The sequence below is a fragment of the Pogonomyrmex barbatus genome, unplaced genomic scaffold, assembly GCF_055798465.1.
Source record: "Pogonomyrmex barbatus isolate J1 unplaced genomic scaffold, ASM5579846v1 scaffold1, whole genome shotgun sequence".
Classification (NCBI taxonomy): domain Eukaryota; kingdom Metazoa; phylum Arthropoda; class Insecta; order Hymenoptera; family Formicidae; genus Pogonomyrmex; species Pogonomyrmex barbatus.
This window is the reverse complement of record NW_028297098.1, coordinates 20247404-20272933: the sequence shown is the minus strand read 5'-3', so window position 1 is coordinate 20272933 and position 25530 is coordinate 20247404. Positions and strand designations below refer to the sequence as shown.

Here is a 25530-nt window from a genome sequence, read left to right as displayed (position 1 = left end):
CCCATGCACGTGCTCGAAGAATCACCTGTACAGTCTATTTACTTAAAAATGTTTTGATGGATCATGCAGATACATAATCCATACAGATATCCAGCTATATCCGTACGCTTATCCAATTAATATTCTTTTTTATGATTCTTCAGCCTTTATTTTATTACAAGAATCTAATAATAATTTTTGTTTGCAGACGGATATCGAAAAATGTTTCTAAATTTTTATCTTCAGAAACATATCACGTTGTGCTTCTGATAAAGCATTTTTCGATCACGGATAAAGTGTCGTTAGTTTCTTCAGTTTCTTCAGCTCGAATTGCTTCACGGATTTGACTTAGACAAGAAGGGAGGAAAGTGTTTCCCTTGGATTCCCTTACGGATGGGAGGCCACAGGTTGCCAAACTTTTCGTGTCAGATATATAGACGGCCGTCCGTGCATTTACCTTACGTTCGCGAGGGTGAGGAGCGGGAGGGTGGTTGCGCGGAACGGAATCTGTGTCGCGCCGGGTCGGTCACGGCTCACTGCCGTTCGCCGGGATCGCGCGCTCTCATCAGTGTCCACCCAGCCCCGTTGCTCGGCGGAGGCCGAGCGCCGTCCGCCCACGCGTTCCTCTCGAGTCGCGCGTCGCGATTCTGCCGCGGCGGGCATACGCGTGTCGTTCCTCGAGATCCTCGCGCGCTGTACCACTGCCCACTACCCGCTACCACTGACCCGCGGGGTCGATAGCCCTCGCGAGGGAACTCGAACTTCCCCCAAGTACGTCGCACCTGCTCCGGGGAAGTCAGTGGATCGTCACGCTTTCAATTTCCTCGGTACGGAGAGAGAGAGTCAGTTTATATTTATTAATAGTAAAATTTAATTTTCTATTGCCTTATATAATTTAGAATAGACAGAAGTAGACTTCGACGCAAGCGGGATGTGATAAAGAAGATTTTTATTTTTATAGACACATGATGAAACGATCGTTAGAGAGATTGATGATTTTATCAGATTGAAGATTTAATAAAATTCGAAATCCTTTTCTCAAAGTTCTCAAAGTTTTTCTTAATTCTATCTATAATTTTTTAAGAAATGTATGTATTATAAAAAAAATTTAGATATGCAAAAGAAAATTAAAAGATTTATACGTTTATCAGGATTTTCCTTAAAAATATAGAATGTCTGTGAACTATTGACTCCGCAATGTATATCGCACTCTCGTTGCCGAGCAACGGATAAGGATGCTCATAACATCTCGATATTACGAAAATATAGTTTATTTTTTTGTGAATGATTTTTATAAGATATCTCAATACATTATTTCGATATTTCATCAATTTATATTGTCACATCATTATTTTAAAGTATTTTGTAAATCAGACTGATTTATATAAAGTCACGTTTAGAAGGAAACAGAATATTTTCTTTTTTTTTTTTTTATTCGATTATTCGATATGCAAAAGTATTCATATTTTTATGTATTTTTAAGCATTCCTGATAGCGCCGCGCGCGCAGAAATTTCAGCGACCAACAATTCTGCGGACCAACGATCCTCTGTGATATTTTGACGAATAATTACATCAGAAAATCTAACGTCCAAAGGCGATTCGCGTTTATCAACGGTAAGTGGCAGATTCATTTGTATCGATTATCACGTTTTGATCAATAAGTTTCAATGTATATAACTAAGAAGAATATTGCTACAATCATCTATTGATATTAATTAAAATGCATGAACAGATAATAGGAAAAAAGCTTAATATACCGATTTTAATATCGATTATTAATTTTGTTAATATTGTTTATTTTTGTACTGCATATTTAATAAAAAATTCAATTAAATGAAAATGATGAGAAACTTGATAAGTACGATCGTCCAACGAAATAACTTATATTTCGTTCTTGAACGATCAATATACTTTCCGGATTACTTAAGCTTAATAACTATTATACTAATTTGAATAAAAAGCATTAATTTCTTGATATCATTATGATATTACATTAATATCCATTTTTATATCCATTTTTATATCCATCAATTTTTATTCTTAGTTTTTCCTTTATAGAAATATAAAATAGTGAATACAACGTGTTGGAGAAATACGTCGCAAGAGATATCACCTCTACGAAGAATAATGCTAATTCAATCGCGTAATACTCTCGAGAACAAACTATCCTGTTTTGTACCATTTTTCTTTCCATGTTCAATAGGTTTTAAGGTATGCAAGTATTGAAGTAGGATACATCCTGTGCATGCTGACAAATAATCGGTATTTCGAGAGGACGCGTTTATTCGCTTTATATCGATTTGGAATCTCGAGAGCGATATTAATAGCGGAACGATTCCGCGCTTAATAATGCATTCGCATGTATCTTTCGCGACATTGACTCGCAATAATTTGCTTTGATGCGAAATTAGATCGAGAAAGGTCAGAGGAAAAATCTGACAGATTTATAAAAGTTGTAAAAAAGAAGCGTCTTATCGACAATACGTTCGATAGGATCAATTGGAAACTTTCTTTCCTTTTTTTCTCGTTGTTCCTTTATCAAGATGAATGCGGAGAAATACGGAGAAATCGGGATGTAACTTTTGTCTTATTGTTATGCAAAAAATGCTTTTTTAAGTAACAGAATAAATTGCTCGAAAGAAAAAAATCCAAATGTCTCTGACTTTTATTTATAAAAATAATTGAATATCACTGACACATTTAAATTGTGATATCCTTTAAATTAAATAACTTTTTTGAAAATGTCTTGTATTTTTAAAAAATGATTCAGCATTATACATTCAAAATTATACATTCAAGATTTGACATTTCTACAGAAAAGTTTATCACAAAGAAATGGAAAAATAATATCTTGAATAAAACAATAAAAATTAATTTATTATAATGTATTTTAACTTTATGTATGCGATAATAGAAAAAAATGACTTTTTATTTTTATCAGGATTAATCTTTAATTTCTAAAACAATCTTATATCATTAAATTTTCCTAAGAAAAAAATTACTTATGTTTGAAGAAATGAAAATACTCCGTTATTAATTATTTTTAACATATCTATTGTTGACCTATCGTTGATTAAAAGTATCATTATTAAAAGTATGATTTTTCATTGTTAAAAATTGTATCTTCATTTTTTACTTCAAATAAATCTAGCTGTTATTACGTTCAACGGTTAACAATTAACATCGCAAAAGAAAATTTGTAAAAAATGCGCAGAACTGTAAAAAATTGTGTGTAATCTTTTCATTAAATATTTAAACATTAATTTTCCGTAAAAGCATAAGAATGACTACGTAGCTAATTCGTAATTAGATTATTTTTCCTAAAGTGAGATTTAAGGGATAGAGTTGGCAAAGCGGATTTCAGGCGCGTCGGGACCAAGCAATCGCAATTTACCCACCGGGATAATCGCGGCGCAGCGATGTTCAATCTTTATCAGAGTCTAAACAAGAAGGATGACGGTGACGGACAGCGGAATCGCGAGTCAGAGGTGACCGGTCACGATAGATTCTGTCAGCATCGTACCGGTCACTCGAGCACCCGCCGCCGCCGCCGCGCCGTCAATCGCAGGACGCAAAGCGCCACCGAGTTGAACGCGAGGGCGATGAGCACGGCACGGGGCTCGTTGCGACGAGGTCGCAGCGTGAGCACGGAGGACGAGAATGAGAGCGAGGAGGACAAGGGCCATCAGTTGGCGAACAAGCTGGACAATCTGGCGCGGCTGCTCTTCAGCCGCGTGTCGGCGGCGCGGGGATACAGGGATCAGGGAGACGTCAAGTGAGTACCTCGGGGGATGAAAAGGCGTCGTGCGTTTCGGCGTCGAGCGTTTGCTCTCGCGCTCCGGACTCTCCGGGGTCGGTTAAAATTAAATCGGCGCGATCCATAATTAATGAATTATGGATTTCAGTACAGAGACGAGGATTATATGGAGTTATAAAAACACAAATGTTTCATGTTTCCACAAAGTTTGAAGATCACGAAGTTATTGTAAGAATGACTTTATTATACAAAGTTGATAATAAAGTCATGAGTTTATAGAGTTGTACAATTACAGAGAATCATAGAGATGATGTTCGATAAAGTTTCAAAATTATAAGTTCGTAAGTAAATTATAAATCAAAATCAGAAAAATGGGATTATATACTGGAAAATGAATTAAAAATAAAATATTCTAAAATTTAAATGTTTTAAAAATAATATTTTCATGTAGGGTAATCGGCCAAAGTTATTTCCTTTTAAATTGCGCTTTCAACGTGCTATTATTTCCTGAGCTTTCGATTATATTTTAGTAGAAATATTATGAGGAAAGGAATTATGAAATATCAATTACAATGCCCGATTCAGTCATTTTCCTTCGAAAGATATGCAATAATCCTTTGATGAGGAGATCTATCCCCTCAGGATATGTATTATTCTTAGCAATAGTTTATACCGCTTCTCTCCATTCTGAATTAGCTATTACTTGTTGCTGCAATCAACAAGGAATCAACAGTAACAGTAAATAATTGACATTATCATCGTTTTGCATTGACAATGATATCTCTCCCGTTTGCTTTGATGGCATCTCTTTCTTAATATCATGCTCAGTATTGCCCGTTGGCATATTGTGTATTCTATTAAATCAGCTGTTATAATTATTTGTATCACTCATCCTCGGGCATCTCTTGTTTCTAAACCTTGTTTTTGTTTGTAAACCGAGTCTGTCGAAGACGTCCCAAATATCCAATTCTTATCGAAGCGTGTAAACGTGGATTCCTTCCATTTTCGTGAATTTTACTGAGATTTGCTACTGCTATTACGTTGAGCGTATTAAATATTGTATGTAATAATCATTTACATGTCATTTCGATTAAAAAATTATCAATATTAGTAATGACGAGTAGTGCGCGCCTGGACGGAAACCTTCACCGGAAACTTTCGACGAGCGACCGTCATCGAGTGGATGGAAACTTTCGTGTTGCGACGCGCAGGTAAATTATGAAGAGTGCTTCGGGTTCTTCTCATAATCTCGAAATATCGACAGCTGTGTTCCTTGATAATTCGAAACAATGTGATCCCGGGGCACTCTGTATGCGACGGTTGATTCAATTGGGAGCGCGAGCCGTATTAAAAACCGATCGTATGTCGATACGCTGCAACGGTTCTTCTATTTTTCTTTCTTTTTTTTTTTTTATTGGATGAAACCCCTTGCAGCCACAGAGCAACGTGGCGTGTTGGCAGCACACGACCACACCGTAATCCGTGGGTCGCGAATCTAATCCGCTTTTGGTGCTGCCGGAGGCGCGATAATGCACAGGAGTTGTCCAGGCGAACGCAAAGCTGCGCGGTACCTCTCAACGACAGGTAGAGAATGTTTTCGCGATATATAAGATGCAAAAAAAAACTGACATTTTAAATGACACGATTAAACTCTTAAGGCAGTCAAGAACGCCCCATATAAATATGTAAGGATACGCGTGCCCGTTACTTCGTACTGCCATCTTTTCAAAAGTCCAACAATTTGCATATTTTTTTTTTTTGCTCGTTATTATTCCTTTTAACCGTGGTAAGCACGGTTAAAACACAGCGGCTGATGGATTCTAACGAGATGCAGATCCGTAAGTTCCAAATGTTCAAGATGTAGAATAATTAAATCATCAATTAAAACAACGCCGCCAACCTGCGTTTTTATATTCTTAGGAAGAAAAGAAGAAAAAGTATTTAAATGAAAAGGAATGATCGAACGAGCTTTTGTTTATTCCCAACAGGAACGGCCGTTACACGGCATTAAATCACGGGTCGAAATCTGTCAGCGAAGATGGGGTTGAGTACATGGAAATGGAGAAGAGATCCCGCGATCGTGCTTTATCAATCTGCCGGGACTATATAGAGAAAACGCCACGTTTTATGCTCATCAAGCAGCTCAATAACATCGGTGAGCCTTCCACCCTCTTCGTGACTCTGTCGAAGCCGTCTAAGTGCCGTCTAAATGAAAAATGTACAAGGTGTCCCGAAACTGTAACGCATTTTTCAATAAAATAATAACGTAACAGCAAACGAGAAAGACATAAAACTAGGACGAATAACAAAAATGAATTGGGAAATTAAAAAAGTAAAAAGGGAACAATCGATAATCTTTCACACTTTTATTCTAGGACACTTAACTTTCCTTTTTTTACTGATATTTATTAGCCAAAAAATATCTTAAAAAATTTGTGTAAAAGAGGAAGCTGAATTAGATTAAATTATATTCTTTAGGATCGAGAGTAGATAAATACTGGTTCATGGTGAGGGACACATCGCTGAAGACGGACAGATTATTAACTTTGGTACCATTGAATCGAAATTGTCCGCTAACTGTCTGTCCCTCCACTAAGGACATCTTGAACAATCTATTCCTGGCCTTACAACATCCCTACATCTGTCCTGTCTTTCACGTCGATTTTCTCGAATATGAGGACCAAATGTACATTGTCCTGGTGCAGCCTATCAACCAGGGTAGCCTCAAAGACTTAGTATACGGCGTAAGTATCTTATTTGTAATACAGAAATATTCAGCTTTTTAAAAGAATAAAAAATTATATGTAACTTTACGTACGTGCAAACTTTATCTTCGTAAAAAATGTCTTGATTGACGCAAAACTGAGTTTTGCTTATTTTTCCGTCTTTGCAATAGTTTTATTAGATTATCATCTGTAAACATACATAAAATGAATTTTATTTAATTACATTAAAATGATGCCAAGTCCGTTTAAAATAATCGAAGATTGTTTAGTTTTAACCGGGAATAACGCAAAGATTTTTCTTAATATCTCGTATATTTAAAATCTTTATATCCTAGTGAAAATAATGTCCACCTGTGGTAGATCGAGCGAAATTGCTGGAACGAGGATTGGACTCACAAGTATGCTGCACGGGGTAAAGGACTTACACTACCACAAGTGCAACGAATGGGACGGCAGATATTGGAAGCGCTGATATTTCTGAAAGAACGAGGATTTCCTACGGTGACTCATCTCCATTCGGGTAATGTGGTGATTCAGAACGGTGTCGCCAGACTGGCTGGTCTGGAGAACACTCTTCTCGGCTTCACTAGTCGCATACATCCTATTGTGACATCCCGATTAACGCACGCCACTTCAATCGATATTATATGTTTCGGTAAAGAAAACATCGCAAAGATTATTTTAAAGATTTTCATAAAAAAAATGTCAATTAAAGGGATTTTTTAAATAAAATTCTTAGTATTAATATAATCGGCTTTTTGGCAGAATACAAGATTTTCTTTAATATAATTTTCACTCCCTCAATGTTATATTTTTTAGCATGATGATATTCTAATATAATTTTAAATCAGTTCTTGATATTTGTATTTCGTGATAAAATATATTTTAATATAGTTTTATATACATCTTTTGTCGTGATATAATTTAATAAAATATTAAATTTTTTTATTTTTTTTAAGTCAATGTTACATTTTTTAATGAAACGTATGTTATTTTAAAAAATTCAATTTTATAACAGATGATTTTATGATAAACTCAACTTTATATTATCAGGGCATATGCTATTCGAAATGTGCGCCGGCTACGAATTATGTACTTTCAAACCATCCGCTGTCCAGCTATCAGACATCGAAATGTATCCGCAGGTAGAAATTGAAATCGCAATAACAACCCGATATAACGAAAATCCAAATGTGACCTATTTCAATTGTAGGTCATAAGGTTTCTCAATTTAATATTCACGGAGTCGGAAAATCATTTTACCAGCATAGAAGAGTTGCTCATCCATGATCTCTTTAGAAATATCGATCTCCGTGAGATGCGATGCGCAGCTGTAACTGTGAGTATCTGATTTTAATCTATATAATTTAAATTAAAATTAATTTCATTATGAGAAAATACATATATTTCAGGTATTTCGTCCGACCTTAACACCCTCCATAATGAGCTTGCTCGATGGCATTAAACGACAAGACGCCGGAAAAGGGTGAGTCTCTAATAAATTTCGATATAATTATAATTTATTAAAAATATAAATGTCTATATATATATATATATATATATATATATATATATGAATGTATATATATGAATATGAGTATATTAGATATACATCTTTTTGTACGAATTCGATGTATATGAACAATTTACTACTGATATTGCAAATAATTTATTTCGCATGCGTAGCTGGCATAAGACACGCTCTATAAGCGATGTCCATTTAACGCGCAGATTTTGGTAATGAACGATCAATTAATTGCGCTGATTAATAAATATAAGATCAACTGAAGAAACAATTTATGCAAATGTTCTATTTCTTTTTCAGAATTACGAGTATCAACAACGAAGACGGTATATCGCTGAACAGCTTCGACGGATCCTTACTCACGCAGATATACAACGAGCTTTCACAAACAGCTTTATAACGTGGGAACAAAATCTTATATATACGTATATTTTATCTCAAAAAACTGCACGTTCCTATTATATTTGCAAAGTGCCAAGGAAACGATTATCCTGTTGCTAAAATCTATTATATTATGTATTATAATATAAAGCGCATGTCACATAGAATTTGTACAATAACGTTGTAATGATTTGTGCTTTCTTCGTGTTAGTCGCGCTTAACCGATACAGATACCAAAAAAGAAATTGTCAGCCGTTAAAAAAAAAATTATTTTTCTGTAATAATTCTAGAGACGATCCCTCACCCATTATAGAATGTGAGAATTATTTTAGATTATAGATCATTCATTATTATTGATTATAGATTCAATTGTGGGAATTACAATAGAAAAATCGTAAAAATAATAAAAACTGGTAAGTTTAAATTAAACCAGACACCACTCGAGTTTACATCATTTTCTTTATTTATGCTTAAAACGAAGTAGAAAAAGTACTTGGCATCCCCTTAGTCTCTTGAGCTTGTTATTTTGCTGTTACAGAATGCCTTCGTACGAAGATGGCTCATAACAGATGTAACTAGCAATTATTTTATGATAGCTAACTAATCAGTTAGCTACTTTATCTTATTCATTGTTAACATAGCCAATTCGTCACCGTAAAACAATAATACTCGCTATTTTTATTTTATTGAGATATTTATAATTATTAATTTTTTTCAAAATTTCGGGAAAATACAAGCGCATTTAGTCATCTAATAAAAAATTGTTTATTATGTTATCTATTCAAGATGTATTTGCCGATTTTTGAAAATTTCTGGAAATTTTTGAAAATTTATAATGATGAAATCTTTCATATTTTATATTTACATTTTTCATAACGTAATCATAGCAATATGTGATCGATTGATTAAAAGCAAAGATTATTGTTCGTTGGTGAAAAGGAATGTCTTCAAGCTCGTTACACCAAGATATTTAACGACATGACGCAATTAGGGTTGCGTTAATAATCTTCAATCTGGAGTGGCGATAACTTGAAACAAACGAGTTACATTTCGCGTTATGAGCCACCAGTTTCAATTTCACTCCCAGGTGTCTCGGGTTCCTCGTCATTGTAGATATTTTCTGCCATCTGCCATACTTGCATTATATTGTCTTCCGATACCGAGCATATGACCCATGGTTCATTCGGGTTCCACGAAAAATCGCTGATTTTCGCCGTATGACCTCCGTGTATAAACTATAAAAATATTCAGTTATTTGACAAATTTAACTGCCAAAAATAAAAACATATGTAAAATTGTGTTAAAATTTAAAGAAGATTGATAAAGAACATTTTAAGTTTAAAAGAAAAAAATAACATAGACAATACATCAATAATATAAAATTTTTTAAAACCATTTTTTTAACTATTTATTAATTTTTTTCGTAAAATAAGTTTGCATAATTACCAGAAGCTCAGGTGGGCCATCTTCAGCATCTTCGCTGGATTGTTCCTCGCCGATCTTACTAAGATCCCATACGTGTAACCGTCTATCTGTACCACTGCTTGCCAATATCGTCTCGTTATGTGGTGACCATTGAACTTGGAAGATTTCATCCTTATGTGATTCAAATGAATGTAATTTTAGTTTAAGATTTCGCAAATCCCAAAGTGCTACAGTCTTGTCCGCACTGCCGGTGGCCAATATGAATTCAGAGTATGGATTAAAGCTCAGGCAGTTTACCTCAGCAGTATGAGCATCAACAGTATGACTTGGTTTACTAGTATTGTTACATCTGCAAATATTTATTTTGATAAAATACCAATTATATTAATAAATTGTTGGTAGACAAACATTAACAGGAAATAATATTTTTAAATTTTTTATTATATTGATTTTTAAACATTTTTATCTTAAATCTTTATTCTCATAAATAATTTTTAAAATAAACACGATTTATTTAAATTTATATTTATTAATTACATTATTAATATATATTGTAAAAATGATAATAATCACCTAGTATCCCAAATCATAAGTTTTTGGTCGTCAGCGACTGAACCAAATAATGACTCATGTAGCAAGTGCCAAGCGACATCTTCTACCACAGCTGTATGTCCAGTAAAGATAGTTTTCGCATCGATAACACGATTCTCCTTCGGTGTAGCATTGATGTCCCATAGACAAATTGTGTGATCATCAGAAGCACTAAGTAAATATCCATTGAGATTTGGATTCCATGAGAGACCATAGCCTTCCTTCTGATGTCCTCGCAATCTGTGTTCATGATATATAAAATAAAAATAACAATTGATATGATTCTATTCGACCGGTTCGACCAGTTGTGTAAATACCTCAAATCTGGATGACATTCTCCATTTGGATCCGGTTTACTAGGATGCTTGGTATAATCGAATACAAGCACATCACTGGAGGGAGTCTTGGTCGCAATCACACATGGATTTTGCGGCATAAATCGCGCTCTGTTGACTTCACCCTCATGATTAATCTTAATCTCAATCTCGATTTTTCCACTCACAGAGCCAAATCCACCGAATTCGCCTTTCTCATTGTCGTAATGAGATGCGTCGAATTGGGCGTCTTCATTAGGCAATTGGACGCTAGCGATAAGCAGATGATTTTGTTCGTCTGAAGTGTGAGTGCCTAAAATTAACCTATGGATTGAATAGTCTTTTCCTTCAGGTCTAGTGACATCAGGTAGCCATTGAGCTGTTAAGGAAGGCCACTCCAAAGCATGTGTCATCACCAAATCATATAGAAATGGTGTGTTTTTCTTCCATATTTTATATTCTTCATTGATAATACGTTCCTCTACAGCATCATCAAAACCCTCTACACAAAATATAATGGCGCTTAAATTTTTTTCTTGTGTACAATACTAGATCTTTAAAAATACATGAATAAAATATGAAATAATATAATTAGAGATCAAACACGTTATAAATTGCCTAACATATAATTGATAAGATATATATATGATAAATAAGAAAATAAAAAGTTTCAAAAATTTTTCTAGAATAAAAACATAGAATTGATTGGTTGCACAATTCTTAAAAGAAACATGATTTCAAGTATTATAAATATTTGTGTACTAATTGAAATATTTTATAACAATCACTTGTTTGTATTGTCTTTGAATTAATGTTTAGATTTAATGATTCAAGGATCTTAATATTGGATTCAGCTACAGTCAAATTGATCTTTCGCAGTTCATTTCTTTTTTCTATCTGATTCAGCCTTTTTGGCCAAAATTAATTTAATGCGATTCAATTGTTTCCTTATCTGATTCAGTTTCATCTGATTCAATGCCATCTTATTATATTTAAGACATCTGTCATTCAGAGATCTATTACTCAGATATCTTTTATTCAGACGTTCATCACTAGATTTTGATTACAATATTTTTTATATTATTAGTCAGAGAAACCTTTTTAATCTTCTTTGATTGAATCTCTTTTGTTTCATTTTGTGAATTATTCTCTTTATTTAATTCCCTTTTTTTGAGTCAAGTGAATCTACTCGATTCAGCCATTTTGATCTCATTCAATTCAGACTTTTCAATATTTAGTAAAAGATTAAACAAATATATATTATATTGCATTATATATATATATATATATATATATATATATATACTGTATATGTATAATATATATATATGTACTGTATATGTATATGTATCATCTTATCCTGAATCTAAAATTACTTACTTTAATATAATTTGTAAGAATATCTATATATAATGAGCTTAAGTTGTTTCTATTTCAAGAGATTAATAAAAATAAATTAACAGAGACAATATCTGTTATAATAATGCATCCTATCATTTAGATAAGTTTTAAGATCGTCCATAAGAAATATATAATTTTAAATATTAACAAACAAATTAGTCAACAAATTGGATACATATATTTAGATCTTGTTACATGATCAAACATTATTCTTGTATTTAAAATCATTTCGCATAAGGACTGTGCAACCAAATATATCCATTTTTCTACAAAGAGTCATTGGTCATTTGTATTTTAATTTTAATTACTATGCTCTCATATGTTAATGTTATTATTATTGTATATGCTTTGAAATTAAAATGAAATTATATGTACATATTTATTTATGTAAATATAAGAGAGAGAGAGAGAGAGAGAGAGAGAGAGAGAGAGAGAGAGAGAGAGAGAGAGAGAGTGTTATCATGAGTATTCTGTAAGATTTAAGGAAGACAATTATTATCGTTATTATCAATAATGTTTCTTTTTAACTATCAAAATAGAATCTTTTCACTTATAAATACAGGACGCATTAATCAGCCAGATTTCTCGTTCGAGTAATACAAATAGCATATACAAATCCTACATATATTTATTGTTTAGAGATGTCGTCAGTCATTATTACAGTGGCAACTATAACCGTCGCAGAACGCACAACGAACTGATTCGAGAAATTTCTACGAGTTTCGGCATCTTAAATATGTGTATACTGTTATCGTTTACATTTTTTTTCGTTTCACACATGTCCGGACATGACGAAGGAAGAGAGCTACTCCTTTACCTTCCCGATGAAAAGGCAAGCAATGTGCTGGTTCGGGGCGTCTTTCCAAAATTGCCGACTAACATTTGTTTTCGTGAAAAAAAAACGAAGTGAACACGCCAAAGAAGTGTATTGAAAACACGTATTCTTACCGCCATCCTTGTCTGCCATCATTTATTCCGCTTAAATTCGTTAATTCGAGAGATAACTGAAGGACAGAACTCTGTCTACAATTCGGCCCGCCAAAACCGAGAAAACAGCCGAATGCCGACAGCAACGGGACGCTCAGTCTGATCGCAGAGGGCGCAAACTCCGGTCGTTAACGCAACGATGTGAAAACGACGTAGTCGATTCTTAACCTGGATCCTCATACAGATACCGGCGCTTTGACACCGAGCGCTGATTGATGAAAAACGGATAATGGGGGTAAATAGTAAAGATTCATTCGCCGTTTTATTTCTACTACTCATTTTTCACCAATCAGCATCTGTGTCAAAGCGCTGATATCTGCATGAGGATCCAGACTAATACTTTCCTCTATTGTGCGCAGGGCCTAACGTTTGCGAATAGATGCCAACTGACATTCTCTGATTCGTCAGTTATAAGGTTTGTTCGTTATAGTTACATTGCATTAAATTTAATATTATGAGGCTGTATTTACGCTAAGCCCTACGTATAGGAATATGTAGATTAATTTCACAAATATCTTAAAAAAATAGACAAAAAAAATATCAATATATAACAATTTTTTTTTCTACAAGGTTCTTTTATTACTCATCATTTATTTCTTGCTTGTTTAAAAATGTAACAACGTGTTTTGCTAATTCTCTATAAGCTTCTGCTTGTTTACTCTTTGGTGCCGCCAAGACAATCGGTTTACCACTGTCTGAACTTTCCGCAATGTTCTCATGCATTGGTATTTTTTGTAAAATATCCACATCTACAAGAAAACAATATCCTTTTTAGATAAATGTTCAGTTATATCTTATTAATAATTATGAGATAATATAAATTATTAGTGATAAAATTTATTACCAAGTTCTTTAGCTAGCGAGAGAGTGGCATTGCCAAAGAGAGGTACCTCTGTCGTGCATTTCGGACATGTAATACTACTCATATTTTCCACGATACCAGCAATAGGTATATTCAACTTTTTGAACATATTTGCACCTCTCCTAGTCACTTCTAATGCAACTTTTTGCGGCGTTGTTACCAGTAATGCTCCAGTGATAAAAAGAGATTGAATCAGGGAAAGATGTGTATCTCCTGTCCCAGGAGGAGTGTCGATTACGAGATAATCTAGTGGTCCCCATGCCACATGATTCATCAACTTATTTAATGCATTCATTACCATGAGTCCTCTCCAGACTACTGGTGATTTCTCATCAATTAGAAATCCCATGGACATGCTGCATACAAAAAATATAAAATTATAGATTATGACCTCTGTTTATCCGATCATTTGGTGCCTCTGATAATTAATCACCATTTTATACCATAATTTACAAGAGGTTCCATAAGATTCTCTTGATTTACCAAAGGTGATTCATATATGTTCATCATCACAGGTATAGAAGGTCCGAAAATATCAGCATCCAATAATCCAATAGATTTCTTTGGCTCGATAATTTTTAGAGCAGTTGCCAAATTCACAGCAGTTGTCGATTTCCCAACACCACCCTTGCCAGAGGCAATCAAAAAAATTTGCTTAACATCCTTTATATGTTTCCGTTTTGGAAGTCCTCGTGCCATGATTTCTTTCTGTCTAGCTTCTAGGTTCTCTTGCTTAGTTTTGGTTGAGTCAATTATTGTATTATGCTGGAACAAAGAAAAAGCAAAAATAATTAACAATGGCTTAATGAAATAATTATCAAATGTTTCATTAAATTTCAATAAAAATCATTATAGAAATTTAATCCAAATTTATAAAGCTGTCAATCAATTAATAATAAATCAATTAAGAAATATTAATAATAAATCAATTAAGAAATATTAATAATAAATCAATTAAGAATAAATTAATGAAAATTATGTAATTGTTAATTCGTTAATTAAAATTAAATATTCTAATGAAATTTAAAGAATATTCTGGAATTTAATAAAATTTTTATAGATTTAAGAACCAAGATACAATGAAAGAAATAAAAAAATATAGCAAATTAAATTTCAAAGATGAAACAGAAATCTATGCTCCACAATCAAGGAATATCAAGGTATCTGGGATTTTTTTATTAGTCAAAAATAATTTCTTGTATTCCTAATTTTTTTATATTTAATTCTTTAGCCTCTTCATTGTGTTTGAGCTTTGAAATTGAACACTCACGAGGATAGGTTAGATAGAAGAAATTTTGTATATTAGATTCCAGAAGAATAATTGCATACTTACTTTTCTATGTCGTGGCCACGAATATCGAAGATGTTTTAAACACTCGCCAAAACACGGTTTTGCAGTAACACTCAACATTTTTGATAACATATCCAAGTTAACCTCGTAGCATTCAAAACATAATGCATCATGTAATATATACTCGAGAAAGCACCGGCAAAGCATGCAAAATACATTAATGTAAAAAGTATTTATCTTTCCATTTTTGCATAAGCAATTTGAAAAAATTGTCAAAAAATTGTCGCAAAGTGTCTTTCCTCTCGCGAGCTTCCGTCCGTCAACGTCGGAGGCGTTGAAAGAGTCGCGTTGTGCGCGATTGGCGGAATCTTTGTCGTTATTCCAATATCATCTCTTTTTTCAACTCCACTGGATTAATCTTCGCCATTTACAATTTACGCTTACACAGCGTAAAAAACGTCATGCGCGCGCGCGCGCACACACACACACAACACACACACACACACACACCCGTCGTTTCTATGTGCCTAACCTAACTTCTTAATTTGTTAGTGTTTCTCCAGTTGTTATTTCCACAAATATTTCCATAGTGAACAACGAAGACATTTTTGTGTCAGTCGTTGCCTATCATTGTTTCAGTTCTCTCTCGCGACGACAGATTTTCGGCGAGATTTAAGTAGCTAGGTTAGGTTAATGTTACGTCGCACACTTCGCGACGGGCTGCACTTATTTGTGCTTTCGGTGAGTTGGGAAAAAAAAATGGCGGCCACTTAGTGAACTTTCCGTCGAGCGCGAGCAATTGCATTGCGACTTCTTCCAACCGAATCGTGCACAGTCAATCTTTTTTTCTTCCTGATAGATGATGACAAAACGTATGTTCACCTGCGATCACTTTCCGCACTTTGTTCGAACGTGATCCGTCGATCGTAGTCGAGAATCGGAGTAATCTGTGATGAGAGGTTAAGAATGGAATTGATCTAGAAGTTGTGTTGCAAAATAAAAATTCTCGCGGAGCTTAATCGCTCTCTCCTAGAATGACACTAATGGCATGACAAATTGTGTGCAGGTGAAGGACATCGCGTTTGATCGCTGGGTGGACGGAATATGGGCCTAAAGGCGGCCGTTCAGGCTTTGAAGTAAGATCTGATGAATTATAAATGTGTCATTGATTATAAATTCCACATTGATCATAAGGCATTATCAATTATAAATCCTTCATTGCAATTATGAATACATAATTACATATTTCGTTATGCATTACATTAATATGTAAAATTTGTCTAACAGGAAAGCGGAACCATTGAAGGACAAGGTCCAACGTTGCAAGGATCTTCTTAATGACAACGATGCCTGGGTATGTCAACAGCAATTGCAGAAGATATACCAGCAGGTTCTCATATTGGATCTGGAATATGCCTTGGACAAGAAAGTTGAGCAAGAATTGTGGAGTCTTGGATTTAAGAATTATATAGTGACTCTGCAATCGCAGGCTAAGGACAGGAAAAATCCCAAACGTGGCGAATCCCAGGCGTTGCTCAGTTGGTGCCTAGAAGCAGCCAGTGGTTTCTATTTGACTTTGCTGCAAGAAATCTGCACTGTATTTGATTTAGATCTACCATTTAGAAGGTATGTCTTTTATACAAATTTTGTTTCTTATCATTAATTAAGATTTTCACAGCCTGGAATGGGTCAAATTTAGTTTTTTTTTTAATTATCGAAGATTTCTGTCTTCTAAGAAAAATGATATGATATTGTAGTTTATTGATTTGAGATTAAACTCATATTTTGCAAACCTTGTTTTTATCAGAATATAATATTTTTCTGCTCAAAATTACTGGAGTCCTAAAAGATAAACAAATCAAACAGCCTATTCTTAACTATTAACAACAATTGCGCAATTTTTTATTGTATATTATGTCTATACAACAATAATAATACTGTTGTTAAGAGTTACAAGATATAATCAATAGAAATAAAACTTATTTTTTTCTTAGTAGGCAATTGTTTTAGTACTAAGCTATTCAGCATTTTATTTTGTATCTTACATAAATCTATTTTTCATAAATTTAGATTTGTCATATATGTCAAGATTATATATTATCGAGATGATTAATTTTTACAGGAAAGGTTATATATATGGACGTACATCTCCATGGAAGGCTGTTGAGAAATTATCTCCTCCTCACAAATCTTCTTGTTTTTATGCCTGCCAATATTGCCTTGTACATCTGGGTGACATTGCACGGTACAGAAATGAAAGCAAACAAGCCGAGATGTTTTATAGACATGCTGTCTCACTATCACCATCCAGTGGACAGCCATATAATCAATTGGCACTCTTAGAAGCTTCCCGCGGTGATAAATTGGGCACGGTGTTTCATTACGCACGTTCGGTAGCTGTGAAACATCCTTTTCCTGTCGCTACAGCAAATCTCGCCACGACTCTATCCTCCGCCTTGAATGACAAATCTTTCAATATCGATGGCAAGACCAAATTAAATTCTCAGGAATACATCGCTGTATTCCTGAAACTGCATGGAATAATTCACATACTCGGCGATTTGAAGCTAGCATGCTCGTACAGCAAACAATTGACGGAAACATTGACTGCATTGGTAGCCACTGAAAGTTTTAGTTCGTGGATGCTCATACAAATGCTGGTGATCAATTTGTATGCTCTGCAACACACAGCTGCGATTGGCACTGACAGCACGGAAGTGCACAAGAACGAGCAAATGATCAATGATAAAAAACTCGCTCGCGACTGTATACTGGACTTAATCGCAGGCACTCTATCTGCCTTGCTGCTACCTGTCTATACAATAAAGAACTCTATCATTGAGTACTTTGCGTTGCCTTCTAGTAAGTATCTTATAATACTGTAATACTATCGCAATTTTCATTTTTAATATGAAAACTTATAAATAGATGAGAGTAACATTATCTTTTTCTCATAGTAAAACTGTGCCTTGATTGGATCAACATAAAACCCACGGTTTTAGAAGAAATGGCTTTTACATCAAGATTACAGATCTGGCCCAGTCTTTGCGTACTGTTGAATGCCTTACAGAGTTGTGTGATGGATTTTAAGTATGATGAATGTAAGTAACGGTCATTTTCTTTAGGATTATGAAATAATTATTTATAAAATTACTTATGTTTAATCAGTGAATTTAAAAATTAGAAAATTATGCTGTAAAATGTAGCAATATATGTATAGCCATAAATTTGCATTTTGACTTGTATTTGTGAATATATGAGATATATTAATATTGTATAAGATAAGTAAATTTGTGTATACAATATGATACAATGGAACAGATGCTGCGATACCATTGCCAGAAGATCGCGATCTCCAAGGTTTTTTACCGTTGGAGAAGAGTTTCGAAAATCTCAGATTCACGAATACAGCATTGGAAGGCGACATGGTGACACTAAACAAGATACGAGCAGTTCGTATTTTACATCTGGGCCATTGCTTTGCTCAATATCGAATTAATGGATTGATACCAATTTCGATTACGACGGAGGAGAAAACAGGCGATAACAAATTTACATCTATGAGCAACGGTGCTGGACCCAGCAACGAGTTGATGAAGGAACTCGAGGAACTTAGTTTAAATAAGGAGAAGCAACTTGATATCTCGATGAGCCCGGTGCTGTCAGAAGCAGCTAGTAGCAAAAGTTCTGGGGAAACCGATATTGAGATTTCTGCAGATAAAAAAATTTTCCAAGGTATTCTTAAACCGCAAGGCTCCTTAGAACGAAACCGAGACCGAGACTCCTTAGTAAGTACTGCAGAGACAAACAGTAGCGAGGCAAGTTCCCTTCCATGCGCGCGAAAACCGCGACAGAATATAGCGATGCAAGCAATCATGCGTCGTGCAGAGACCGAACAGAAGCAGGTGACATTCAAGAATATATCACCCGTAATTGTTGAAGAAAATGATAGAAAAGTGAAAACAATGACCGTCCCACCTGTTACTTCTGTTACAAATAAACCGACATTAATTTCAGAGATGCCCAAAGCTAATGAAGCTGCCAATACAAATAATACTCTCGTTAACATTCAGAACCGTTTATCGACAATATCACTCGCTCCGTCTACTATTCAGAACCAATCTACATCTATTCAGAGTCAACAGAGATCTCCTAAATTGCCGCCCAGCATTCCCATGCCCGCTCAAGTGAATCAATTGGCAACCAAAGAACAGCAAACTCAACAAATTGCTCAGCAAATGCTCCACGGTGGCATGACGGCACAAGCCTCAACATTGGGACCGGTTTGCTATCCAAATCAATCATTCAGTGTGCAAAACCCGCAATTCGCTAAGAACTTCATAACAAATCGATCACCAATAGCAAACGCACCGCGTTATCAAATGCAAGGACAACTTAATAATAATGGACAACCGGTACCAGCGATGCCGCAGAACATTAATGGAATGCACGCAATTAATCAGAGCAGACCATTGCATCAAAGGATGTCACAGAACGTATCTCACAGCCCCGCACAGTTGCTACAGCAAAACATGAGATTGGGATCACCCGCTCAGCAAAATATGATGCCGCAAAGTATAAGTTTACAAACGAATAATATGGGATTGCAACCAAATATCAGCGTAGAGCAACAGAATCATTCGATGGGGCTGCAACAGCAAAATATGATGCAAAGCAATCCTAGGCCAAACGACATACACAATCAATTAAATATGATGTCAGCGTTATCGGTATACGAAAAGGATCCTCAGCAACAAACTTTGACGACGCTAGCAAACTCACAGAGTCCAACCAGCACATCAAATTTCCAATTGAGCTTTAATCAGAGTCATTTCAATCAGAGTCAATCCTTCGGACAACCGTTATCGCAAAGTCAACCGTCGCCATCGTTCTACAAAAAGAATTCTGATGCAATGGACTTTCCATTTTCGAATCAGATCAATGTATCTACTAAAAATCAAATACAGCAACAGCAATCTGCGGCAAACAGTTATATGTTTTGCAATTACGAACCAACTGAACATTTCAACTTGTGGAAGGATAATCGACCACCTCAACCACCGATTGCCTGGTGGGGTTCAACTAATAATACAACTCAGATGCATATAAAGGATTCAACTGTTAATGATAACACATTCTCAAACTGGAGCGATTCATCTACTCTTGGGAATACAGTGAGTAGAATGCCACTGACGCCAGGCAAGAATTATCAGCGACAACAGCAAAATGGACAACATCTTATGGCAGGAAACAGCTTCGAGGATTCTGGATTGTTTGAGGTAAATCTGTCGTTTAAAATACAAAAGTTTCTAAAATATATGACAAAATTTGTATAATATATTGAAGAATTAAGTGAGAGAGAAAAATGTTCAATAAACATATCTATGTAACATATCCAAAAACGTTTGCCAACTTTGCAATTACAAAATTTATTTTTAATTATTGTTGTATTAGTTTTTTTGAAGACATTCTACAAATCTGTAAGCAAAAGAGAATAAAATTTTTAAATATTCATAACTGATGTAGACAAATTATTAAATTATATTTTTTTATAATTTTTTTAATAAAGAATTTGTATACGTCGACTATAGTAATTTTATTTATTTGATTTTTTTAAACATATATTATCTGACTTTATACATCTTAATTTTTAGTGAAAAGAAAGAAATTTATGATTCGTTTATATCTATTTAAATTATATATAATCTATGATTCAATTAATAAAGCCTTCCGAAATTATGTAGTGATTAATAACTTTAATTTAAATTGAAAATAATAAATTTTATTTAATTAAATAATTCTCTCACTCTATATATTGCAAACATATAATATATAAATATTTTATAAATATTCCATCTTGAATAATTTCATAATGTTTTTATTTAGCTCGAGCAAAAACCATCCCAAGCAGTAAGCACCGGCAATACTTATTCCTTGTTCAGCAGCAATACATGGAATACATCGGTTAATACATCAATCAATTCTGGTTCGACCACTCAAGATCAAATGAAAGCACGACTTCATCAACAATCTCTATGGTCCGGACCAGGTCCTTCCCCTTTAGAACGACTTTTGGAGCAACAAAAGTCACTACGTGAGGGAGGTACCACTTGAAGGAATACGCGAAAGATCCGCTGAGGAGGTCAAGCAGAGTGTAATTTCGCGTTTAGCGTATGCCGTCTTAAGTAACCACAAGCGTGCGCGGCGGCGGATAATTACCTAATCATTTGACGAGGACGTGCGAAATTCTCAAAAGATATGTAGGGAAGAACGGATAACTGAGACCGAGGCGCAGAGTCGTCCTCGAGGCATTATGATATGCACAGGGATAATATAATTTTCGTTATTTTCCAATTGCACACGTGAGTCTGCGACAGACTCAGAATACACATTTTTGGAGTGTATTTCTTGCAAATTAAGCAAAGCGAGAAACAAAATGATTACCGAATGGTGATTCACAATGCAATTGCAATTTAATTTACATGGAAATAAATAGAAAAGCAACAAGAAAAGAAATGGTATTAGAGATGAGATGCGGTAGCTCTTAGCAAATCGTTAATTAGTACACAAGAAATAAAGGCAAATGTAGACATTAATTATGAGCGACGCGCGCGTGACTTTGTATCTTTGACGTATTTAGAAGACACAATGAATAACACTATTTCATTTTATCAAAACTAATCGAATGGCGCGCATCGTTCTGTTTTGACTTTACAACAATTTAAATGTCGAGATTGTAATTGGAAATCAGACGGACAAACAATAATTATGGTTGAATTTTCATTTTTAACATAATAACTTTATTTCATATATAGAAGTACATTAACAACTTTTCTGTCCGTAATATTATATGTAAGTTATATCACATATGTCGTGATTATAATACATACGTATCACGAAGTTTTCCTTCGTTTCGTCGCTAAAAAGTTCTTAAAATTGTCTCATTCCACATCAAGACTTCTGATATTAATTTTACTGAAAGAATATATAGGAAGTGTTCCAAGCAAAAAATACACAATACTTTTTTTCCCTTCCTATCTTTTTAAAACAGGACTGCCTAACAGCGATTGTAATGAAATATTAAAATATAAACATTGGTAAAAAATTATTACACTATCTTTACCTGATTGCATTTATATCTGCAATCCGTAACAAAATCTTCAATTTCCTCTTCAGTTTATCAATTAGGCAGTACTGAGAGACATAAGCTTAAAAAAGAAAAATGATCTAAATGTTCTCATTTCAATGAATACAAATTGTTTAAACATTACAATTAGTAGCATAATTAAATAATTAAAATGTTGTTTTACATTCAATAATTAAAAAAGTTTCAATCAGTTTTACAGAAACATTATTTTATGTAAAAAATGTCAAGAAAACACCTATTTTACTATTATTTGTTTACAAATTCAGTAATTGATTCTTTTTTTATATAAAATAAAAAATTATATGTTTATTTTAATCAGTCATATCGTCAGAAATATGCATTGGATTATTCTGAGTAGAGATTGTTCTGTAATCAATTCTACGCCTTATTATTAGATTACAGTTAAAGTAATTTTTGTTGTCAATTATACGACGCATGTTATTCTCACGTATGTGCAAATAGTCATTTAAAAGAAATTTACTTGCTGCTCTGCATGATTTCACCTGTTTGAATGCAATTACCTTAATATATTATCTTATTATTAGACAATAATATGAGATATTAAACGTAGCTCTTTAAAGGTGTTGTTAAAAAGATTTTATAATTATTTATAAAAAATATAAAATTATAATTTTGTCCCTCAAAATATTAGATATTAAAAGAAAAATGAAAGATCGCCTTATATATGCAAATAGCAATGGTTATTCTTACCTGACCAGAATAATGAGCATTAATTGTCCCAATTGCTTCAAATGTATACATGAACTGTTTGCATACAGCAATGCAATTAACAAGTTGTAAAGAAGCCATTAGATCACCAATTTGATTTATGGAGATGTTTAAAAAAAATAAACCCATTTCTTTGATATGAAAAGCAAAATCGTAATCTCGATTTATGATATATTCCAGATTCCACTTTTTTTTAAATATATTATCTTTTGTGGTGAACTGTAATTACAATTAATTATAATCCCAAATAAGAGCTTAATTGTCTTTAAAAAATTATAAAATTTAGAAATTCAATTAAAATATCGAAAAACTTAATTTTGATTGTATTCATGCATGCAAATTTGATTATTAGAAATACCTCATAAAATATATCTTTATGATAATATCTTAGATGACCAATCATTCTTCCATGTACTAATTCCAATGTGCAAGATCCAATACGACAAGGGTATGATCCTTTTCCTACTCTAGGCGCCAAATTTAGTGTCAACTTTTGTTCGTTTTTAGTAGTAATCGGTTTAATTTGATTTACAGATTCAGTTTGACAGGCAGTAGAAGGCATGCAAACGTCCTCGGTTTGAGTAGCTACACAAATCTTGTTGTGTAGAATTCGTCTATTCAGTGCATGGTATGGATGCAGCAGAGATAACTAGAAATAACATCCATTTTTATTTAAAATTTTATCCAGCTAGTCACTTTTTATCATCTTATATAAAAAAATAATTATCTAGATAAACAAATGAGACAATATTATGTTATCCTTATATTATTCTTCTTCTTTATTAGTATTATTGCTATGTTAAATGAAAGCAACAAAGATAGACCTATACCTTTATATCAGATAATTTGGCAGAAATTTGTTCCACTGCCAAATTTCTGGTTGGCAGAAAAGAAGATTTGCATATAGGACACATCTGCAATTGTGTCCTGCATGAATTACATATATGATGCCCATTTGTGCATTGAACCTTCACACCCTGTGATGCTTCTAGGCATACGGGACATTGGAGCAATTCCTCTAGTGTATCACACCACTGAAACAATTAGAATCATGAAATAATTAATATGTCTTTAAAATATTTTTAAGACATATGATTAACAAATATATATAACCAACGTTTCAAAAATGATTCAGTCAATCTAATAATACAAATTTAAAAACCTCAAAATATTATGATATTCCAAGTTGCTTAAAATCATGTAATAAAACTTAAAAACTTTTTAAAAGTACTTTTAAAAGCATTTCTTCGAAAATGTTATAAGCATGCATATGGTTTGGGATCACATTTGTATATTATATTTGTATATCAATATATCATTTGTAATTTCGACAATTTCTCAAGAAATATCACGTTTCTTGAAAAATATTAATTTTAGTTCATGTTTTAGTTTCACATAAGTTTTATATAAATATCATTATATTAAATATATCATTTCTAATTTTTCGATTAAATGATGCAATGAAATTATCTATCAACAATCGACTAAAAATCCGCTATACATATAAAACATACAAAACATAATTGATATTACAAAGATATAAGATTTATAAAAGAAATCCAGCATATGAAAATACTGATGTATGCAATACCATGACCCGAATCTCCTCCATCGTGATTGCGTGTATTTTAAGTGCGAAATACGAGCTCAGAACGGCGAATATTTTGAAAACACCAACAATGTACTCGCAACAAAACCTAATCACTCCCGCTCCTAACGTCGGCGGAATTCCCCGTTTTACCGTTTCTTCGACATATGTATATATACGTCACTCAGGATCGCCACAATCACACGATGAAAAAAACTGATAGACGCTTGAAATTGAATCTGATTCGTCAGCTGTACAGGCACGTAATTACATTTCGACACATGTAATTACAGAGAGAAAATTAGATTCTGTTAGAGAAAATTATCTTATAAAATTATCTTATGTTAAATGTTAGAACAGTAAATATACAATGTTCTTTCGTCCTTCTAATTACGGATATAAAGCTGTCATTTCATTTTTTGTTCTACGCAAATATAGATATATTCTTCATAATTGAGTGTAGTATACACTCTTTGTCTTTTTTAAAAAAAATAGATATATATTTAAAATACAGTATAACGAGTATTGACATTCTGCAAAAAATGTGTGATCGCGCAGATTCATTCGCTCAAGCCATGTTTTTGTTCAAATCTAACAAAATTAAACATGACAGGAATATATTTACTATAAAAATTCGTGGAAATAAAAAAGTAAATATATTACATGTGATTATAATATAAAAGATTTTTAAGACTCCTTTATTTCTGAATTTCCAACTATCAATATGGAGAGCCTTGTGATTGCCACTATTTTTAATTTTATTCATATAAAAATGTTGTTCCATTATAAAATTTAATAAGATCTTAAGATCCTTAAAAATAAAAT

General features: G+C 33.5%; 5 protein-coding genes across 16 annotated transcripts; 2 read left to right on the top strand and 3 right to left on the bottom strand.

Annotated features, from left to right (window-relative positions):
* Nucleotides 1-519: 519 nt before the first annotated feature.
* On the top strand, nucleotides 520-8804 carry Slob (Slowpoke binding protein). 8 transcript variants are annotated; one of them, XM_089078752.1, is made up of 11 exons: nucleotides 520-806; nucleotides 1463-1595; nucleotides 2040-3756; nucleotides 5727-5893; nucleotides 6217-6482; nucleotides 6825-7119; nucleotides 7518-7609; nucleotides 7678-7803; nucleotides 7877-7950; nucleotides 8151-8201; nucleotides 8290-8804. In XM_089078752.1, coding segments are annotated over exons 3-11 (1428 nt in total). In that variant the 5' UTR covers nucleotides 520-806; nucleotides 1463-1595; nucleotides 2040-3400; the 3' UTR covers nucleotides 8291-8804. The 8 variants fall into 8 exon arrangements, with proteins under 8 accessions (XP_088934878.1, XP_011634077.2, XP_011634076.2 ...); XM_011635775.3 differs by lacking the exon at nucleotides 8151-8201 and having other exon boundaries at nucleotides 3346-3756; XM_011635774.3 differs by lacking the exon at nucleotides 8151-8201 and having other exon boundaries at nucleotides 3336-3756.
* Nucleotides 8805-8810: 6 nt separating this feature from the next.
* Nucleotides 8811-13300, bottom strand: Caf1-55 (chromatin assembly factor 1 p55 subunit). Of its 2 annotated transcripts, none has more exons than XM_011635779.3 (5): nucleotides 13050-13300; nucleotides 10704-11202; nucleotides 10369-10626; nucleotides 9817-10144; nucleotides 8811-9605 (listed from the first exon to the last, which is right to left on the bottom strand). In XM_011635779.3, exons 1-5 carry the CDS (start codon nucleotides 13069-13071, stop codon nucleotides 9426-9428), a joined length of 1287 nt encoding a protein of 428 aa, XP_011634081.1. In that variant the 5' UTR covers nucleotides 13072-13300; the 3' UTR covers nucleotides 8811-9425. The 2 variants fall into 2 exon arrangements, with proteins under 2 accessions (XP_011634081.1, XP_011634082.1); XM_011635780.3 differs by lacking the exon at nucleotides 13050-13300 and adding an exon at nucleotides 12724-13036.
* A 342-nt stretch (nucleotides 13301-13642) lies between these two features.
* LOC105425160 (NUBP iron-sulfur cluster assembly factor, mitochondrial) lies at nucleotides 13643-15473 on the bottom strand. Its single transcript, XM_011635787.2, has 4 exons — nucleotides 15284-15473; nucleotides 14384-14715; nucleotides 13933-14306; nucleotides 13643-13837 (listed from the first exon to the last, which is right to left on the bottom strand). Exons 1-4 carry the CDS (start codon nucleotides 15446-15448, stop codon nucleotides 13668-13670), a joined length of 1041 nt encoding a protein of 346 aa, XP_011634089.2. The 5' UTR covers nucleotides 15449-15473; the 3' UTR covers nucleotides 13643-13667.
* Nucleotides 15474-15844: 371 nt separating this feature from the next.
* On the top strand, nucleotides 15845-22259 carry LOC105425159 (uncharacterized). 4 transcript variants are annotated; one of them, XM_011635785.2, is made up of 7 exons: nucleotides 15845-15982; nucleotides 16308-16377; nucleotides 16529-16867; nucleotides 17364-18103; nucleotides 18199-18342; nucleotides 18563-20520; nucleotides 21128-22259. In XM_011635785.2, exons 2-7 carry the CDS (start codon nucleotides 16346-16348, stop codon nucleotides 21353-21355), a joined length of 3441 nt encoding a protein of 1146 aa, XP_011634087.2. In that variant the 5' UTR covers nucleotides 15845-15982; nucleotides 16308-16345; the 3' UTR covers nucleotides 21356-22259. The 4 variants fall into 4 exon arrangements, with proteins under 4 accessions (XP_011634087.2, XP_011634086.2, XP_011634084.2 ...); XM_011635784.2 differs by lacking the exon at nucleotides 15845-15982 and adding an exon at nucleotides 15985-16113; XM_011635782.2 differs by lacking the exon at nucleotides 15845-15982 and adding an exon at nucleotides 15998-16200.
* Nucleotides 22019-25282, bottom strand: LOC105425158 (uncharacterized). The gene is made up of 5 exons (XM_011635781.3): nucleotides 24709-25282; nucleotides 23948-24151; nucleotides 23476-23766; nucleotides 23100-23336; nucleotides 22019-22891 (listed from the first exon to the last, which is right to left on the bottom strand). The coding sequence occupies exons 1-5, from the start codon at nucleotides 24727-24729 to the stop codon at nucleotides 22700-22702; spliced, it is 945 nt and encodes a 314-aa protein (XP_011634083.2). The 5' UTR covers nucleotides 24730-25282; the 3' UTR covers nucleotides 22019-22699.
* Nucleotides 25283-25530: the final 248 nt, after the last annotated feature.

Coding starts and splice junctions, on each gene's coding strand:
- LOC105425158 (XM_011635781.3), bottom strand. CDS start 24,729: ATGGAGGAGATTCGGGTCATG. Junction 24,152..24,708: donor TGGAGGAGATTCGGGTCATG/GTATTGCATACA, acceptor TAATTGTTTCAG/TGGTGTGATACACTAGAGGA. Junction 22,892..23,099: donor ATGCTCATTATTCTGGTCAG/GTAAGAATAACC, acceptor GCATTCAAACAG/GTGAAATCATGCAGAGCAGC.
- LOC105425160 (XM_011635787.2), bottom strand. CDS start 15,448: ATGCTTTGCCGGTGCTTTCTCGAGTATATATTACATGATGCATTATGT. Junction 14,716..15,283: donor CGTGGCCACGACATAGAAAA/GTAAGTATGCAA, acceptor TCTTTGTTCCAG/CATAATACAATAATTGACTC. Junction 13,838..13,932: donor CTCGCTAGCTAAAGAACTTG/GTAATAAATTTT, acceptor GTTTTCTTGTAG/ATGTGGATATTTTACAAAAA.
- Slob (XM_011635775.3), top strand. CDS start 3,401: ATGTTCAATCTTTATCAGAGTCTAAACAAGAAGGATGACGGTGACGGA. Junction 3,757..5,726: donor AGGGATCAGGGAGACGTCAA/GTGAGTACCTCG, acceptor TATTCCCAACAG/GAACGGCCGTTACACGGCAT. Junction 7,951..8,289: donor CGACAAGACGCCGGAAAAGG/GTGAGTCTCTAA, acceptor TTTCTTTTTCAG/AATTACGAGTATCAACAACG.
- Caf1-55 (XM_011635779.3), bottom strand. CDS start 13,071: ATGATGGCAGACAAGGATGGCG. Junction 10,627..10,703: donor GAATGTCATCCAGATTTGAG/GTATTTACACAA, acceptor TCATGAACACAG/ATTGCGAGGACATCAGAAGG. Junction 9,606..9,816: donor ATGGCCCACCTGAGCTTCTG/GTAATTATGCAA, acceptor ATATTTTTATAG/TTTATACACGGAGGTCATAC.
- LOC105425159 (XM_011635785.2), top strand. CDS start 16,346: ATGGGCCTAAAGGCGGCCGTTCAGGCTTTGAA. Junction 16,378..16,528: donor GCGGCCGTTCAGGCTTTGAA/GTAAGATCTGAT, acceptor TTTGTCTAACAG/GAAAGCGGAACCATTGAAGG. Junction 20,521..21,127: donor AGGATTCTGGATTGTTTGAG/GTAAATCTGTCG, acceptor GTTTTTATTTAG/CTCGAGCAAAAACCATCCCA.